Source organism: Pelodiscus sinensis, chromosome 31, assembly GCF_052426305.1.
Source record: "Pelodiscus sinensis isolate ZL-2025 chromosome 31, ASM5242630v1, whole genome shotgun sequence".
NCBI lineage: Eukaryota > Metazoa > Chordata > Testudines > Trionychidae > Pelodiscus > Pelodiscus sinensis.
Window position 1 is genome coordinate 17,294,024 of NC_143082.1, and position 19,083 is coordinate 17,313,106.

Here is a 19,083-nt window from a genome sequence, read left to right on the forward strand (position 1 = left end):
GCTATGTCTACATTGGCAAGATTTTGCACAAATACTTTTAACGCAAGGCTACGTCTAGACTGGCATGATTTTCTGGAAATGCTTTTAACAGAAAAGTTTTCCGTTAAAAGCATTTTTGGAAAAGAGCATCTAGATTGGCATGGATGCTTTTCGGCAAAAGCACTTTTTGCGGAAAAGCGTCCGTGCCAATCTAGACGCGCTTTTCTGCAAAAAAGCCCCGATCGTGAAAACAAAACTGAGCTGTCTACACTGGCCCTTTTGCGCAAAAGTTTTGTGCAAAAAAGACGGGAGCAGCATAGTATTTCTGCAAGAAGCACTGATTTCTTACAGTAGGAAGTCAGTGCTTTTGCGGAAATTCAAGCAGCCAGTGTAGACAGCTGGCAAGTTTTTCCGGAAAAGCGGCTGATTTTCCGGAAAAACTGGCCAGTCTAGACACAGCCTAACTAGACACAGCCTAAGAGTTTTTGCGTTAAAGTATTTGTGCAAGAGAGCGTCTACACTGGCATGTGCTTTTGCGCAAAAGCATCCGTGCCAGTGTAGACGCTCTCTTGCACAAGAAAGCTCCGATGGCCATGTTAGCCATCGGGCTTTCTTGCGCAAGAAATTCATGTTGCCTGTCTACACTGGCCTCTTGCGCAAGATCAGTTGCGCAAGAGGGCTTATTCCTGAGCAGGAGCATCAAAGTTCTTGCGCAAGAAGCACTGATTTCACACATTAGAACGTCAGTGTTCTTGCGCAAGAACTCCCGACCAGTGTAGGCAGGCAGCATGTTTTTGCGCAAAATCATGCCAATGTAGACACAGCCCAAAAGAATTATGTTGTTAAAAGAATACTTTTCCTCCTTAAATCATTAACAGCTCCTACATAAAGTGGGGCACCCTAAGCTCCTGAACCCTATTTCTCCCCTCTATCCACTCCTCCAGTCCCATTATCTGATAGCGGCAGGGGGGGCTGGAGGGGTGAGAGGAGAACTGAGACAGAGCATCACCTGTGTGTCTCTCACAGTGTTAGCAGAGGCTGTCAAATAGTGTGCAAGCAGCATGAACTATGGCTGTGAACGCCTTACCCCTCCCCCAGCAGCCCCTCTTCCCCCTACAGCAGCTGTCACCTGCCTAGTTCCTAGAGGTATGCTGACCAGATGTCCCGATTTTTCCAGGACTGTCTTGAATTTAAATACTCTGTCATGGTGCCCCATCAAGTAGTGAAATGTCCTGGAAAGCCCTGTCTCCTCCCCCTACTGCCAGCAGGGCATGTAGGGCATCTGGACCGGCTTCCAATGGCATACAGACCCTCCCTCTCTGAACCGGATTGCCTCTGCTGCACGGGCTCCTGGTCCGGTGACCCCTTTGGGCCACCTCGGAGTCCCAGCAGGAGCTGTGCAGAGCCCACATGGGGTGCTGCAGGGTGTGCTCAGGCTTGGCAGGTGCTGGGACTGGAGCTGAGGCCTCTGTGGAACTCTTTTTAGAGCTGCAGTCTGGGTCCTCGCAGACAGCCCCGGCTCCAGTTGGAGTCAAGTGGCAGGCATGCGAAGCACATGCCAGCCAGGGCAGCCTCACGGCCTCCGCTCCAGTCCTGGCAAGTGGTCCTGCTCTGGGCACAGCTGGGGCAGGAGTTGCAGGGGCTTCTGGGGTCGGACCACAGGCTTCTGCCCTGCAAACTGCAAGGCAGAAGGTGAGAGAGGGGGCAGGGAAGAACTAAGGGAGGTGGGGCTAAGGAGACGAAGGGGCTTGTGCTGGGGGGGGGGGGCAGGGCAGGAGTAGAGAGGGGAAGGTGCCAAGGGGCAGGGTGGAGGAGAGTCAAATGCCAGGGGGCCAAGAGACAATGAGGAAAAGGGCAGGAGGAGGGAGGGGAGGGAAGGTGACAGTGGGGGGAGAGGGAGGGGTGATGCTGGGAGAGGAGAGGGGAAGGACAATGGGGGTAAGAGGGAGGGAGAGGGGAGCATTGGGTGTCAGGAGAAGAGGGGTTGAAAGGAGGGGTGGGCATGAGGAAGGCAGGGGATGGATCACATCACATGTGAGGGCACAGAGGGGCATAAGGAGAAATGGGGCAGAGGGTGATAAGAGGGTGGGCACCAGGGAGGAAGAGGGAAAGGGCAGTAAGGGAAGGGGGAGGCAGCAGGAAGGTGCAGGTGTCATTGTGAGGGACATGGAGGAGAGGGACGGGCACCAAAGGAGAGAGGCAGGGAGGTGGGTAGAGGGAGGTATTAGGCGAGGGAATGGGGGTGGAGTAGCTACAGATGATCAGAGTGGGGCTAGAGGAGGAGTGGACACAGCGGAAGAGAAGGGCTGGTGCAGAGGAGGGGATGCAGGTCCCCAAAGAGCGGAGGGGAGTGAGAAGGGCAGGAGTCAGAACAACAGAGGAGTGTAAAGGGTGGGAGGCAGCAAGTACCAGGAGAGCAGTTGAGGGGAAGGGTGGAGACATGGCAGCAGAGGGAAAAGGGAGAAGTTTATAAGATATTTATTAATAACTTGGGTGCCACAGTGGCACACATCTGAACAAGCGCACATGGACTCAATTCTGGTGCACAAGACACAATTCGCTCCACCCATGGGAAGAAAATCTTAGAGGAAACACTTCCCTCAGTCTCTCCCCCTGAAGTTAATGCAGTGCAAGTTGGGTTAATGCAATTGATGGGGCTACTATAAGGTGGGTGCATAAATGGCTGGAAAACCATTCTCAGAGAGTCATTAACTGTTCACAATCCTGATTGAAGGGTATAACAAGTGGGGTTCCGCAGGGGTCTGTTTTAGGACCGGGTCTGTTCAATATCTTCATCAACAACATCAATAGATGATGGCATAGAGAGCATGCTTATTAAGTTTGCAGATGAAACCAAGCTGAGAGGGGCTGCAACTGCTTTGCAGGATAGGGTCATAATTCAAAATGATCTGGACAACCTAGAGAAATGGTCTGAGGTAACTAGGATGAAGTTTAATAAGGACAAATGTGAAGTATGCCACTTAGGAAGGACCAATCCATTTCACACATACAGAATGGGAAGTGATTGTCTAGGAAGGAGTACGGCAGAAAGGGCTCTAAGGGGTCATAGTGGACCACAAGCTAAATATGAGCCAACGGTGTGACATTGTTGCAAAAAAGATTCTGGGATGTATTAACAGGAGTGTTGTGAGCAGGACATGAGAAGTCATTCTTCTGCTCTACTCTGTGCTGGTTAGGCCTCAGTTGGAGTACTGTGTCCAGTTCTGGGCACCACATTTCAAGAAAGATGTGGAGAAATTGGAGACGGCCCAGAGAAGAGCAACAAAAATGATTAAAGGTCTGGAGAAGTGTTTCTCAACTTTTTATAAAATTCCCCTTTAAAAAAAAATATAAGTACCGCCAGAGCCAGGCCCGCCCCCCGGCTCTAACCCAATGCCCTCCCCGTCCCACAGAGCCAGGCAGCGAACATATGGTAACCCAACTTTAGAAGTGCCTGCTCCCACCACCCGGCCCTGCGTTGGTGGCTTGTCTGCAGGGGGCAAGTGGCCCGCCAACACTGGGCTCGCTGCATGGGGCTGTGCACTCCCACCACTGCCTGTCGCCCCCCCCAGCGAGGTGCCCAGAGACAACTGCCAACCCTTCCCCCATTGCTACACCGCTGATCTCTGTGTGTGTGGGGGGGAGGGTTAGGGTTAAGGGTTCAGGTTCGAGGGTTAGGGTTTAGGGGTTAGGGTTTATGGTTTAGGGGTAGGGTTAGGGTTTAGGATTTGGATTTAGGGTTAGAGTTTAGGTTTGGGGTTAGGGTTAGGGTTTTATCACTGATGTAGCCCCTAACTGACGCACCCATTGGCCCAGGGTGAGCAAGATGCAGGTTGGAGCCGGCTGCATCTGGCCACTATTTATATATCCTGTTGCCCATGCCGCAATTTTCAGGTGGTGGCACAGACAGCAAGATCCTATTTCAATGGCTCATGGCTCCTGGTCACCGTGCTACCCTAGCAGGGACTAGAGCTGCAAGCCCTTTATATAGCCACAGCAATCCCAGGCAGCTACCAGGAAATGCAGTGGTGGAAGAGCTGGGAGCCTCAAGCCCTTTGCTGCGTTTTTACTTCAAAGCCTCCAGCTTCAGACAACTCTATGGGAGAGACTAGTCTCTAGCCCCTCCCTTTCCACTTCAGGCCCCACACCTTCTGGGGATGGACCTGGCCCACAACCACATACCAAAATTTATTGTGTCCGCCACTGTGAAAATTATTGCCCACTCCTGCCATAGGCCACAATAATTCTTCTGGGGTTCCAGGGTGAGTGGATTTTGTTAGTTCTCCTAAGTTCTGGGGTGGGGCCAAAAATGAGGGGTTCGGTGTGTGGGATGGGGCTGGCAGTGAGTGGAATGAGAGTGGGGGGTACAGGACCTGGGTGTGTGTGGGGGATGCAGAATTTGGATGGGAGGTGCTCTTGAATGTTTAGCTCTTTGCAGATCTGCTGTGTAGGGCCAAATAACTGAGGCTGAGGACCCTGGCTGTGAACGCCCAGTGCCAGCACCCACCCAGACTCAGCCTGTGAGCAAGGCCCCCCGAAACCCAAAGGGCTGGGAATGGCACCCCCAAGGAAAGTGTGTGGGAGGGGCACAGCCTCTTCCCAGGGCTGAGAGGGGAGGCTGAGCAGAGGCAAGGAGGGGGCTGGGGCTGTCACAGGCCTGCCCAGCCCTGTTGCCAGGCCCCCCACATCACACAGCCCAGAGGCGGGGTAGGGTCTGGCAGCCCAAAGAAGCATCCTCTGACTGCGCCTGAGGGCACGGCGAAGGACAGGGGCTTCAGCAGAGCGACTGCGCATGCGCGGCGCACCCTGGCTGGCCCATTGCGGGTCGGGAGCGCAGAGCAGCAGCGTCTGACTCAGCCTAAGGCCGGAGGGAGGGAGCAGACCCCGCCGCTGTCAGTGCGCATGCGCTGAGCTCCCCACATCTCGCGATCGGCTTCCTGTACGGGGCTTAAAGTCCAAGGGAGCGTCTGCGTCACTCCTGGCTGCTTCCGGTTGTGCTTCCGCTTCCGCTTCGAGGAGCGCCCGGCCAGGGGCTGAGTCCCTGCTGCTTATCGCGGTAGCGCCCGGCCGGGGGAGCAGAAGTGAGGAGGGGGCGAGGACGCGCCTGAGGGGCGGGGCAGAGTGAGGGAGGACGGGGGGGGGTTGATTTGGGGCGGGGCAGATACATCCCGGGGGAGCCGTGTGGGGCAGGTTTTGCCCTGGGACCCAAGAGCTGCATGTATGGGGGGGGGGGTCAGACATCAAACTGCACCGAGACGGTGCAAAAGTTTTATTTTTAAGGCATGTCGGGGACTCGAACCCGGACGGCCTCTGTTCGTTGTCTGACCGCAAAGAGACAGGCAACACCAGCAAGATACAATTACAAGCTCTTTATTGAATGGTGCACACAACAATAGAGAGCGGCCCGTCTCCAAAGTGAACCAGCCCCGATTTCATTTACAGGTAGGCTTATATAGACAGTTCCGTCACGTCATAGACTATTCGCCCAAGCAACCAACCCCCCTTTATCAGTTAGAAACCTCTAATTCCCATGCATATCTGGCCAACTATACATCATGGCCTTAAGCAATTCATAATGCATCAGCAATTTCTTATCAGCCCAAAAGACAGGTACTGGGCAATAAGGAGACAGTTCGTTATGGCCAAAGGAGAACAGAAACAGGGAGTTTGGAACAAATGGGGAGAGCAGAAACAGGGAGGCTCCTTATCAGTTCTCAAAACAAACTGTTCCTCATCACAGCAGGTACAAAAATGCAGCTTCTTGCTTATCTCATTTTGCCAACTTGAGCAAGCGTGTAGGGTGCGTCCCTGCTTGAACTTATCTCCAGTTCTGTCCAGGGACTACCCAGAAACCTTTGTTACATTTGCTTTAGCATAACTGCACTAGGCCTATTTTTCTAGGGCCTAACAGTCCCCCCTTTGTCCCTAGAGTACCGTGAAGGGACTCTTGGGACACATTGTAACAACTTACTACTTGCAACATCCACAACGAATTAGGACATAGAGAACTACCAAACCACAAATAACAATGACAGCGCTACGAAGTAGGTTATGGAGCTAACCACCGACATTTGGAAACCAGCTAAACAGGTCGCTCCACGAAGAATCCCCTTTCTTTCTTCCATGATCTTTTGCTACTTGCATAAGATGATGCACTCTGTCCTAAGTGGCATTCATTCTTTCTACGGAAAACATCCCGCAGTCTGGCCAATCATTATCCGGGGACAAATTAGCAGTGAGTGAAGGCCATTGTGTTTGACACAAATCCTTCATTTTAGATTTTGCTTGACCGGCCGTTCCAGAAATGTCCTTCCAATCCCTTAGGATCAGGGTCAACGGGGCATCCCCCGGGCACTTACTGCCGCCCTGTCCCATCTTTACCAGCCAAAGGATCCTTAACCCAATTTTTCAATACCGAGCGCTCGCTTACCTCTCCAGGGACTTTAACCCCGAACACTCCAGGGACTTTAACCCCGAGGACTCCAGGGACTTTAACCCCGAGGTCCTGGATCCTACACAACGGGTAGGTGATGTTGCTGGATTTCTGCGGGCCTCAGCTGGTTCACAGGACACGCCTTATCGCCAGAGCAGGGATCAGGCCACCTGGCAAGGCTCCTCAAAACCGGAGGATGCGCGCTGCGTTGCTTCGGAGTCCGATCCTCTGCACCGGAGAGTCAGACGGGTCCCATCTGGGGTGCCAAATTTGTCGGGGACTCGAACCCGGACGGCCTCTGTTCGTTGTCTGACCGCAAAGAGACAGGCAACACCAGCAAGATACAATTACAAGCTCTTTATTGAATGGTGCACACAACAATAGAGAGCGGCCCGTCTCCAAAGTGAACCAGCCCCGATTTCATTTACAGGTAGGCTTATATAGACAGTTCCGTCACGTCATAGACTATTCGCCCAAGCAACCAACCCCCCTTTATCAGTTAGAAACCTCTAATTCCCATGCATATCTGGCCAACTATACATCATGGCCTTAAGCAATTCATAATGCATCAGCAATTTCTTATCAGCCCAAAAGACAGGTACTGGGCAATAAGGAGACAGTTCGTTATGGCCAAAGGAGAACAGAAACAGGGAGTTTGGAACAAATGGGGAGAGCAGAAACAGGGAGGCTCCTTATCAGTTCTCAAAACAAACTGTTCCTCATCACAGCAGGTACAAAAATGCAGCTTCTTGCTTATCTCATTTTGCCAACTTGAGCAAGCGTGTAGGGTGCGTCCCTGCTTGAACTTATCTCCAGTTCTGTCCAGGGACTACCCAGAAACCTTTGTTACATTTGCTTTAGCATAACTGCACTAGGCCTATTTTTCTAGGGCCTAACAGGCAGTTCCCTGTTATGATTTGGGGGGTCGTTTTCTCGGTTTTTGGCAGCAGGCTGCTGGCCCTCCTGCCCATGGGACATTAGAGATTATGCTGGAGACAGGGGCAGTGTGCAAAGCCCCTCCCCCTGCAGCTTCCCAGGAGCTCGTGGCACATAGAGCACAAGGTCCCTGCAGTTGGCTGCTTTTAGCAGGGTTCAGAAGTAGGGATGTTAAATATCAGTTAATTGAACAGGCAATTAACCTCATGAATTATCAATTACTTGACTATTCTATATCCCTCAGGGATGGGGTGGGCAGCCAGTGCTATCTGGCCCTGCTTCCCAGGAGCTCTCTGCTATTCCATGCTGCTGCCTGTGTTTAAAAAACGACTGCCTGTTGCCCAGCACTGCTGCCTTTGATACAGGTGGCAACGGCCCCTGTCCAGGGTGGGTCTAAGCTCCTAATATACTGTAAATGCAGACCTGTAATGGGGATAGGTTCTGGACCAGGCACTAAGCCAGGCTGCTGGCCAGCCTGCTAAAACAGGCTTAAAACAGACAAAAGGAAATATGTCTTTACAGACTGCTCAGTCAAGCCGTAAGGCTAAAAGGGTAACTGGATCCAAAAAATAAGAGAATTTCCTGGAGGACAGGTCCATCACTGGCTATTAGCTGTGATGGTCAGGGGTGCAAGCCCATGCTCCAGCTGTTCTTAAGTCTCCAGTTACCAAAATCATCAGACATGGCCACTGTTGGAAGACAGGATGCTGAGCTAGCTGGACCATTGGTCTGCCCCAGTGTGGCCATTCTTATGCTCTTCTATTTCTCAGGATAGTTGTGATATTTGGTGGCAGTTGGTTCAGCAGCTGTAAGGTGCCTGAAGGAAAGGCTTTTTATTTGGGATTTTTAGAATGACCTGTGTGTGTGTGTGTGTCCGTTGTAATAAAATCCTTACTATGCCAACTAGTAGTGGCAATGCCTTTGTAAGTGTGACACAATGAAATCTCATCTCACTTCTTCTTTTATTCCCTCCAGACATCCTTCCATCTGAAATGGAGAGGGATTGTTGGAAGTGGCTGTTGTCATATACACAGGGTGAGGGCCAAGGTGGTGGTTGTGTTTACATCTAGAGACAACTCACATATAAAAACTTCTTTGTAACACACAACTCAAAACATCCACTTATCAGAAACATCGCTGACCACCAGCCCTCTGATGCCTCATCTCAGCACATAAGATTCTCAGCACGTAAGATTCTCCAACCAAGGTTTAGTAAAGATCTCCAGATGTTTTTGTCCCACTCCGTTTTGTATTTTAGAGTTATGTCAGTGAAGTAGTCACAGATAGTTAAAGTTGAATTCAACAATCATCTCCATGAGCATTGGTTTTGACTGTTTTCCAGATATGTCTGTTATACTGGGCTGGAATAGCAAGGAATTCTAAAGCATGTTTCCCACACAATGCCACAACATGGCCAGGGATGGTATGGCTGCAAGGCTGTGTCTAGACTGGCAAGATTTTCTGCAAAATCATCTGCTTTTGTGGAAAAACTTGCCAGCTGTCTACACTGGCTGCTTGAATTTCCGCAAAAGCACTGATGATCTCATGTAAGATTGTCAGTGTTTCTGCGGAAATACTGTGCTGCTCCCGTTTGGGCAAAAGTCTTTTTCTGAAAGACTTTTGCGCAAAAGAGCCAGTGTAGACAGCAGAGATTTCCTTTCCGCAAAAAAGCCCCGATCGCGAAAATGGCGATTGGGGCTTTTTTGCGGAAAAGCGCGTCTAGATTGGCCACGGACGCTTTTCCGCAAAAAGTGCTTTTGCGGAAAAGCATCCTGCCAATCTAGATGCGATTTTCCAAAAATGCTTTTAATGGAAAACTTTTCCGTTAAAAGCATTTCCGGAAAATCATACCAGTGTAGACGTAGCCCAAAAGTTTTGGGAATGTGAAAAGGTCACCATGGATGGGAGTAAGCTGCGTATCCAGGTGGGCTATTTTACACATTTTAGCTAGAGGTTTATGTGGAGGCAGTTTAATCTGCAAGGTGGTCACTTCCCATCCAGATTTGTCAGTTCGGAGCGTGGATGTTAGAAACAGGACAGCCTGAAATCTTTTATCCTCCCTCACACATGCTGTGCCATCTGAATTGGATTAAAGCAGTGGGATCCGGTGTAATCACAGAGAGAGGGAGCAATGCCGGGGGAGATTTTCTTGCCAATAAGAGTAATTTCTCACAGAAACATCGGACTGCCCACGTAGGTAAAATAACAAGCCAGAAATATGCCTCTAATAAACTTATCCTGCACTGATGTGATCCCAAACCAAAATCAAACAAACAATCCTGACACTGCCCTGATCGCACAGTGTATGCTCACAATGCGGAACAGAAATGTTTTCACAGTCCAGCTTCCAGACACCCTTAACTCTCGCCGGAGGCCCAGGGAGAGCTTCCACAGATTTGTGGTGTATTAAACCCAGAGAAAGGAGTGCAGTGAGGTTGTATACCATGGTTCATCTCAGTCTCTCCCCCCCTCCCCCTCCCCTTGAGCTGGGCTCTTTCTGACCTTTCCCTGAGCACTGCTCCCTTCACTTTGAGCTGAGGCATGGCTTTGCCTGCACTCATGCCATGGCCTTTCTCCTCTGGACTATGGCAGGGCTGTCTCTCACAGTAGCACATCCTCCACTGTGTGGTCTGGACCGGCTCCTCACCAATGCCACGTCTTCCCCTCTTCTGCCAGGACATGGAAGGGAGGGAGATTTCCAAGGGTTTTAAATCTGTGCCCAGCCTCCTTCTTGACTCCCTGCCTGCAGAGTCAGTCTCTTTCCTCCATGTCTCTATTGCTTTGTTTCTGGGGGTGAAATAGAGGAATGACTCAGGTGCACAGGAGCTGCCTGGGATCCAGGCCTGTCCCAGCCAGATTGAAGCAGTATGAGGAAGTTTCCCAGCTGCCCCAGGGCTCAACTCTGCCTCTCACGTCTGGCTTTTCTCTCTCTGCAGCCAACGTGACTCTGGACCCGGACACGGCTCATTCCATCCTGCTTGTGTCTGAGGACAGGAAAAGTGTGAGCCGAGCAGACACGTTGCAGGATCTGCCTGACATCCCTGAGCGATTCGACACCAGTCACTGTGTGCTGGGCTCAGAGGGGTTCAGCTCGGGGCAACATTACTGGGTGGTGGAGGTGGGGAATGGGAAATACTGGGCTGTGGGGGTGGCCAGAGAGTCTGTGAGAAGGAAGGGACGGATCCGCCCCAGCCCCGAGGAGGGGATCTGGGCTATGGGGCTCCACCGGTGTGCAGGATCTATAAATCTGTACTGGCTTTACACCTCCATGCCAGCCAGATTGATCTCAACCGATACATTCAGGCGGATAGGAGTTTCTCTAGATTACGAAGCAAGGCAGGTGGCATTTTTGGATGCTGATTGGAAGTCCCTCTTGTTCTCTATCCCTCTGGCCTCTTTCAGTGGGGAACAGATCCGCCCTTACTTCTGGGTGCAGGGATCCCCGCTCAGGTTATGTTCTTGAGATATGGGCTGGAGGTATGGGCCCAACCCCTATGACCCTGTAGGAGCCCGTCATCTCCCGGTCCCTTCACTGCCCCCTGCCAGAAATGGCAATATCTCAGCATGTCTTTTGTCATGTTGTTTGATTTTAAAGTGAGCAGACCTCACTGATGCACCCATGGGAGGGTGTGTGCCCCACATTCTGTGCAAGGTGTCAAATGAAAGCTTTATGCTCTGCCCATTCTGCCCATGGCGAGTAGATTGCAACCTGGAAGAGATGGGTTCGGGCGATCTGCGCAGGTGCAGATCGCCGGACAGCACAGCTGGTGAGCAGGGCTCGCTGCGGTTCGGCGAGCCCTGTGTATTTGTATGACTTTTGTATGTGGAGTTATGAATATGGGCTCTGTTCTTGTATTGTAAATATTCTATCTGGGAGGGAGCAATGGGCCTGGACTGCCTATTGTGAGGAATGGCTGTGCTATCTAAAAATGCAGAGGGGCAGCATGAGGATTGTCCTGAGACCTGGCGGGGGACCAGAGACTGAGCAGAGTGGCAACTGGGAGCTGTGCTTAGACACAGCCTGAGCGAGAAGTAAGTGTTTAAAGTGCCCTTCCTTAATGACTAGTCAATGGAAATTCCATCGACTAGGTTAACATCCTTAACCTAGACACAGCCTCTGTTTCTCTGAAGGTGGGTGACAGAGGAGGGATCCCGTGAAGATTACCTGTTGTGTTCCCTCCTTCTGGGGCATCTTGCATTGGTCACTATCAGCAGACAGGATGTTGGGCTTTGGTCTGACCCAATGTGGCTGTTCTTAGCACAAAACAATGCAAAAGCAATTAATAGAAGATTTATTATATTACAGTAATTAGGCCTAGTTCACTTACACTTCAACATATGCCACCAACAGTATCAAGCAGGAGGTCATGGTCCCTTTTACTCCCCCTCGTTGGGACACCATGCACTGTTGCAGCTGATGTGAAGGGTCTATTTACTTCTTGTTACAACAAGCAGGAGCTGTGGGTCAATTGTGCTCTCTCCCTACGATTCGTCTTACTAAGCCCATTTTATAGCAAAGCGGGACTTGGTCATTCAAATAATATTTAGCAACCAACTGCATATTATGTGAGAGACCTACAATGCCCAGTGTCCTTAATTGAGCTATAACCTGCTACTTCAGGATGTTAACCACACACACAGTTTTTGTAACGGTTTTATGGCTGTTATCTTGTACTTTTGCTTATCAGAATAGAAGTACCAGTACAGCGTTGATCGTCGTGTGTTCTTGATGCAGCCTCACTGTACCTGCATGATTATGCAAAACATTCCTGCTTCGGAATGCTTCCCCCACCTCAGCCTTGCCTATGTGCTTACATGCACCAGATGTGACAGATGCCTGGATTTCGCAGACATTGTTGTCAAGGCGGGGCTGTCGAGGCTTCCCTATGGTAATGTATAGAGAGCTGTTTTTCCAGGTGTACTGTCACAACAGATTTTTTGCATGAGACCATTAAATGTATGGGGAAGAGGGGCACGTTATTTCTCTTTTCCATCCACTGGAAACTGTGTGTCCCCTCCTGAAGGGGAGATATCCTAAGATCTCTGCAGATGCCCTTTTGCCCCATCTCTGTCCAGAGATCTCACAACAGGGGCAAGGCACTGAGCAGGTGGCTGAATTAAAAAGAGAAAAAGGCCTATGGGTGGCATGGAGAGAGATGTAGGGCATGAGCCTTCACAGCCCACCAGAAAGGGGTATGTGGTCTCCTATGTCAGGGCTGGGGTGCTGCAGTCTGATAGGTATGAGCCCTGCCCAGCTGGGCTGCGTGTGGGGGGGGGGAGCAGAGTGCATGGGGGTGGGTGGGGAAGGGGGGTGCTGGTGTCTGTGCAATGCAGCGAGTGTTGGGGGGGAGTAGAGGGCGGTGGGGCTGATGTTTGCAGGGCAGAGGGAGCAGGGGGGTGGGTGAGAGGCGGGGGGGGTGCTGGTGTCTGTGCAGTGCAGGGGGGAGCAGAGTGCGGGGGACGACAACCAAAAAGCCGGGACCTGCAGCTCTCTGCCGCTCCCCGCCGCCCACCCTGGGGAGTGGCTTGTGGGAAAGGTCGCGTGCCCGAGTCCGCAGCTCCCAGCGGCCATCACACAGGCGGTGGGGGCTCGGCGCTGATCAGTGGGGAAGGGGAGAGCGGAAGTGGCGTCACAAGTCTGTGCGGTGACCTCGGTGCGCCAAGGGATGGATCTCAATACGCGTGAGTCGCTCACGGCCAGAGCGATGCATCCTGGGACTTGTAGTTCTCACTGTGCTGCATCCCGGGGCATGTCTGTCAGTCAGCCCCGGCCCTTCATAGCCCCGCCCCGAGCGGCGGCCCAGCTCGTGCTCTGCTCTCCCTGTGCCGTGTCCTGCCAGCCCAGGGCCCCACCTTCCCCCCGTTCCCCACCTTCAGGCCCCCCTGCACCCCATTTCCTCAGCCCAACCTGCACCCCCATTCCTCCCACCCCCATTTCCCCCAGCCCAACCTCCACTCCCATTCCCCCACCCCCATGTCCCCCAGCCCAACCTGCACCCCCATTCCCCACCTTCAGGCCCCCTGCACCTCCATTCACCACCTTCAGCCCTCTTGCACCCCATTCCCCCAGCCCAACCTGCACCCCCCATTCCCCACCTTCAGGCCCCCTGCACTCCATTACCCCAGCCCAACCTCCACTCCCATTCCTCCCACCCCCATTCCCCCAGCCCAACCTGCACCCCCATTCCCCACCTTCAGCCCTCCTGCACCCCCATTTCCCCTGCCATTCCCCCAGCCCAACCTGCACCCCCCATTCCCCACCTTCAGGCCCCCTGCACCCCCATTTCCTCAGCCCATCCTGCACCCCCATTCCTCCCACCCGCATTCTCCCAGCCCAACCTCCACTCCCATTCCCCCACCCCCATTCCCCCCAGCTCAACCTGCACCCCCATTCCCCACCTTCAGGCCCCCTGCACCCCCATTCCTCCCACCCACATTCCCCCAGCCCAACCTCCACTCCCATTCCCCCAGCCCCCCTGCACCTCCATTCACCACCTTCAGCCCTCCTGTACCCCCATTCCCCCCGCCATTCCCCCAGCCCAACCTGCACCCCCATTCCTCCCACCCGCATTCCCCCAGCCCAACCTCCACTCCCATTCCCCCACCCACATTCTCCCAGCCCAACCTGCACTCCCATTTCCCCAACCCAACCGGTAGCCCCATTCCTCCCACCCCCATTTCCCCCAGCCCAACCTGCACCCCCCTCCATTCCCCACCTTCAGGCCCCCTGCACTCCATTTCCCCAGCCCAACCTGCACCCCCATTCCTCCCACCCACATTCTCCCAGCCCAACCTGCACTCCCATTCCCCCCACCCCACCTGCACCCTCATTTCCTGCACCCCCAGTCCATTCCCCCATCTCAGCCCAACCTGAACCCCCATTTCGCCATCTCAGCCTAACCTGTGCCCCCATTTTCCCCTCTCCAGCCCAACCTGCCCCCATTTCCCCACCCCCATCCATTCATCACCCCTAGCCCAGCCTGCACCCGCATTTCTCCCACCCTAGCCCAACCTGCACCCAAGCCCAGCCTGCACCCTCATTTCCTTCAGCCCAACCTGCACCTCCATTCCTCCACCCCCACCCCCCAGTGCATTCAATATCCCCAGCCAACCTACACCGCCTTCTCCCCCCCACCCCCTAGTCCATTCAACACCCCCAGGACAACCTACACTCCCATCAGTGCCCTCCCCCACCCCCAGCCATATTCTTATCCTTGGGACATCTCAGTTTCCTTCTTCTCCACAACACCAAAACCAAACCTGCACCCTTAGCTAATCCCTCCATTCATGGGGTCCATCAGTTCCTCCTTTTTCCTCCCTACAATACCCCCTAGTTTATCCCGACCTGCACCCTATCCCTGGTCATGGGATCTCTCAGCCCTGTTTCCTTCCTTCTCAATCTGCACACCCCTGTCTCGCTAGGTCTGCGACCTCTCAGCCTTCCTTATTCCTTCCTTCCTTTGCACCATCAAGTTGTACTCCTACCCCCTCGTTTCCCCTGCTTCTCAACACCACCATCCTGTCATATCCTTCCTGACATCGAGCCGTTGATCACTACCCGCAGGGCCCGGCCTTCTAGCCAGCTTTCTTTCCATCTTACTGTCCATTTATCCAATCCACATTCCCTTAACTTGCTGGCAAGAATATTGTGGGAGACCGTATCAAAAGCCGTGCTAAAGTCAAGGTATATCACATCCACTGACTTCCCCCATATCCACAGAGCCAGTTACCCATCATAGAAGCTAATCAGATTGGTAAGGCACAACTTTCCCTTTGTGAATCCATGCTGACTATTCCTAATCACTTTCCTCTCTTCCCCAAAATGGATTCCTTAAGGATCCTTTTCATGATTTTTCCAGGAACCGAGGTAAGACTGACCGGCCTATAGTTCCCTGGATCGTCCTTCTTCCCTTTTTTGAAGATGGGCACTACATTTGCCTTTTTCCAATCATCCGGGATTTCTCCAGATCTCCACGACTTTTCAAAGATAATGGCCAAAGGCTCCTCAATGACATTTGCCAACTCCCTCAGTACCCTTGGATGCATTAAGTCTGGACCCATGGATTTGTGTACGTTTAGCTTTTCTAAATAGTTCCTAAGCTGTTCTTTACCCACCAAGGTCTGTCCATCTTCATCCCATCTTGCGTCACTTAGCGCATTAGTCTGGGAGCCCACCTTGTCCGTGAATACAGAGGCAAAGAAAGCATTGAGTACTTCAGCTTTCCCCACATCATCTGTCACTAGGTTACCTCCTTCATCCAGTAGGGGCCCCGCACCCTCTCTGATCACCTTCTTGTTAACATGCCTGTAGAAACCTTTCTTGTATCCTTCACATCCTTAGCCAGTCACAATTCTATTTGTGCTTTCGCCTTCCTGGTAACCCCCCGGCATTCTCGAGCTATACCTTTAAACTCCTCCCTGGTCATTTGTCCAAGTTTCCACTTTTTGTAAGCTTCCTTTTTGAGCTTAAGTTCACCAAGGATTTCCCCTGTAAGACAATCTGGTCTCCTACCATGTTTGCCTCTCTTGCTACGCATCAGGATGGTTTCTTTCTGTGTCTTCAATAAGGCTTCTTTAAAATACTGCCAGCTGTCCTGGACTCCTTTCCCCTGTATGTTAGCATCCCAGGGGATTCTGCCCATCAGGTCTGTGAGGGAGTCAAAATCTGCTTTTTTTTTTTTTTTGAAGTCCAAGGTGTGTATTTTACTACTCTCTTTTCTTCGTTTGGTCAGGATCCTGAAATCTACTATCTCATGATCACTGCTTCCCAGGTTGTCACCCACCTCTGTTTCCCCTATTAGTTCCTCCCTGTTTGTGAGCAGAAGGTCAAGCTGACCATTGGGTCCTGAGCAAAATAGCGGTGGGATATTCCATCTAGTTCTCTACCCTTCCGCCCACTCACCCTCCGCCTTCCCTGTTCCTCTTCAAGGATCCCATCTCACAAGCAGTCCTCAAATCAGGAGGTTCAGTCCCTTCTTGCTTTAGGGGAAGTAGAGGAGATCTTGAGGGACGGGGATTACTATTTCCGGTATTTCCTCATCTCCAAGGGCAGGCTCAGGCTTATCATGGATCTTTGAAATGTGAACATGTTCATAAGACAGTTCAGGTTCCGCATGGTTTACTTGGCTGTATCTCCATCATTCACATACACAGGAGGTTTCTTGGGTCTATTAGCAGCAGCTGCCGCTATCGTTCACCCGTCTTTCTGTTGGGCCTTTTCAAGGCATGGTGGTGGCTTCCTTTCTACACAAACATCAGGTATAGGTCTTCCTGTACCTTGACTGGCTCATCAAGGGCTGGTCCCAGGAACATGTCCACCAGCACATGGAACTGATGCAAGCAACCTTTGCTGCACTGGGGCTCATTTTCAATGTTTCCAAGTAAAAACTGGTCCCAGCTTAACAAATCAAGTTCACTAGGGCACTCCTAGACTCTACATGTGTAAAAGTCTCCCTGCCCAAATCTCACTTTTGGACGCTCAGACCTCATTCACAGTCTTCAAAGGTTCCCTACCACTACAGCGAAGAACTGTATGAGGCTCCTGAGGCATACGGCAGTCTGCATATTCATGGTATGGCATGACAAGCTTTGCCTCTGGCCTCTTCAGACCAGGTTCACCACTGTGCACAGACCAACATCAGTTCTCTGCTCCCTAGACTAGTGGCTGCAGCCCCAGCAGATGTGTGTGGGAGGTCCCTTCACCAGCCTCCAACCCTTCCCCTTTGGAAATGAATACTTTGGAGATGGATAAGAGTGCAAGTAATGTATGCAGCAGTTATGGTCTCAGGCAGAACTCTCCCTGCACATCAATGTCAGGGAAATCAGGGTAGTTCATCTACAAGATCTTCATGCACCATCTAAGGGACCAGTGCAGTGCCATGATGGGACGGGCCAGGTCTGGGCACTGCTGAGGGTATCCACGCAGGGTGAATTGTTCAACACTAGGGCTCCTTACAACCCTTGACTCGAGACCTTTCCCAAATAGGTCACAAACCAGTCACACTGAGCGCTCCAGCTGCCAGTCTGGCCAGCAGGAAGCCTCAGACACTCCAGCTCTCCCTGTGCCACAATCAGCCCTGGGCCTAACACACAGGTGAGGGGTTATAGAACCCAATCTCACCTACCCTGAACCGGTTCTCCTGGTCCCAAAAGACCAGCCCCAGTTCCCAGTCAATTTACACTTTGGATCTTACCCACGAGATCATGCTGGGCCAGGTTTTAGAATCTAAAATCTAAAGGTTTATTAATAAAAGAAAGAAAAGGCAGAGAGTAAGTTTGTTAAAGAAAATACATGACATGCAGGCTCGCAGCAGAGATGTTACAAACTGCTATCTTGGAAGTCTCTGGTGTACATCCTATATCAGGATAGGTTGATAATCCTTCCTGGCTCGCTGGGACTCGCAAGGCTGCATCTGGGATCAGTGACAAAATTGAAGACAAGATGGAGTTTGCCTCATTGCACTTTATATCCATTCCTCGTACCTCCCAAACTGGAGTGGGTCACATGGCCAAGTGACCTATCCCTCTGTCCCATGCCAGCAGACATTAGATGTTGACTGGTTTGCAGGTTTCCACATGCATTCCTCCGGTATGTATTGGGCACCTTGAGAGCCATTGTCCTTAGGGCTGTGCTAGTTAGCATAGTCATTCATTGGCCATTCCTTCCTCATGACCTGCAGTCCAGGCCCAATACCAGCATAGAGTCCATATTCATAACTCCACATGCAGACATCATACAAATATATGAATAGCACATATAGAATCGGTAGAACATAAACTTGCATTTGACACCTCGCATGGCCCCCTTTGTACAGACTTTGGGGTAACCACCTCCTCGTGAGTGCAGCAGTGATCTGGCTGCTCCCCTTAAATCCAGTAATGTGACACATGCTGATGGACAACATGGCTGCCATGTCTATATAAACAAACAGGGCGGTGCTTGCTTCTCTCCCCTCTGTCATCCCCACATGGACCTGCACAGTTTCTTCATCCTCACTCCCTGATAGAATGTAGAGTCCTTCTCAGAATTCAGCAGGACAAGGTGCACATCCTTCTCCTTGTACCTGTGTGGTCCTGGCAACATTGGTTCACGACGCTGCTCAGCCTCTTGGTGGGCACTCTAGTGGCCCTCCTTCTCTATCCCAACCTTTTCTCCCAGAACCACCCCAACCTCCTGTCCTTCCACCTCATGGCATGGAAACTGTGACTGAACCTAATGGAGCTTCCCTGCTCTGACTAGTTTGGAAGGCCCTCAATGCTTTTTTTGTGATGGAACTGCCCAGTACGCAGTACCGGCACCTTTAGTCGGAACTCAACAACTTTTCCCCTGGAGTACCAGCACCTTTTTTTTTTTTTTTTTAAACAAAAAAAGCACTGTAGGCCCTGCTGGGCAATAGAAAACCCTCTTCTAGGGCAACATATTTAGCCATGTGCAAGTGCTTCTCACTCTGGTCCTGCTTGGACACTTGACTTCAGAAGGCAGCCATGTCCTTGGTCCTGGATTACCTTTTGCACCTGAAGCACCCAAGGGTTGGCTCTTTCATCCATCAGGGTCTACTTGGCTGCCATTTTGGCCTTCCACCTGGGAGATGGCAAACAGATCCTTTTTTTGCTGATCCCACAGTAGATTGCTTCCTCAAGGGACAGGGAAGGTTATACCCTCAGGTTAAACACCTACTCCCTCGGTGGTCCCTCAGTCTGGTCCTGTCCCGGTTCAGGTCCCTCCCTCCCTCTGC

At 51.8% G+C, this 19,083-nt stretch overlaps 1 protein-coding gene across 6 annotated transcripts; it reads left to right on the forward strand.

Moving 5' to 3' along the window:
• The first annotated feature begins 4,696 nt into the window (after positions 1–4,696).
• On the forward strand, positions 4,697–12,320 carry LOC102450697 (butyrophilin subfamily 1 member A1-like). Of its 6 annotated transcripts, XM_089774572.1 has the most exons (4): positions 4,928–5,060; positions 7,593–7,735; positions 8,324–8,383; positions 10,285–12,320. In XM_089774572.1, exons 3-4 carry the CDS (start codon positions 8,341–8,343, stop codon positions 10,809–10,811), a joined length of 570 nt encoding a protein of 189 aa, XP_089630698.1. In that variant the 5' UTR covers positions 4,928–5,060; positions 7,593–7,735; positions 8,324–8,340; the 3' UTR covers positions 10,812–12,320. The 6 variants fall into 6 exon arrangements, 3 of the variants coding, with proteins under 3 accessions (XP_089630696.1, XP_089630698.1, XP_089630697.1); XR_016348147.1 differs by lacking the exon at positions 10,285–12,320 and having other exon boundaries at positions 4,697–5,060; positions 8,324–8,659; XM_089774570.1 differs by lacking the exon at positions 7,593–7,735 and having other exon boundaries at positions 4,907–5,060.
• Positions 12,321–19,083: the final 6,763 nt, after the last annotated feature.

Excerpts from the sequence above, each read along its gene's own strand:
- LOC102450697 (XM_089774570.1), top strand. The coding sequence starts at position 8,341 with ATGGAGAGGGATTGTTGGAAGTGGCTGTTGTCATATACACAGG. Across the intron at positions 8,384-10,284 it reads GCTGTTGTCATATACACAGG|CCAACGTGACTCTGGACCCG; the intron begins GTGAGGGCCAAG and ends CTCTCTCTGCAG.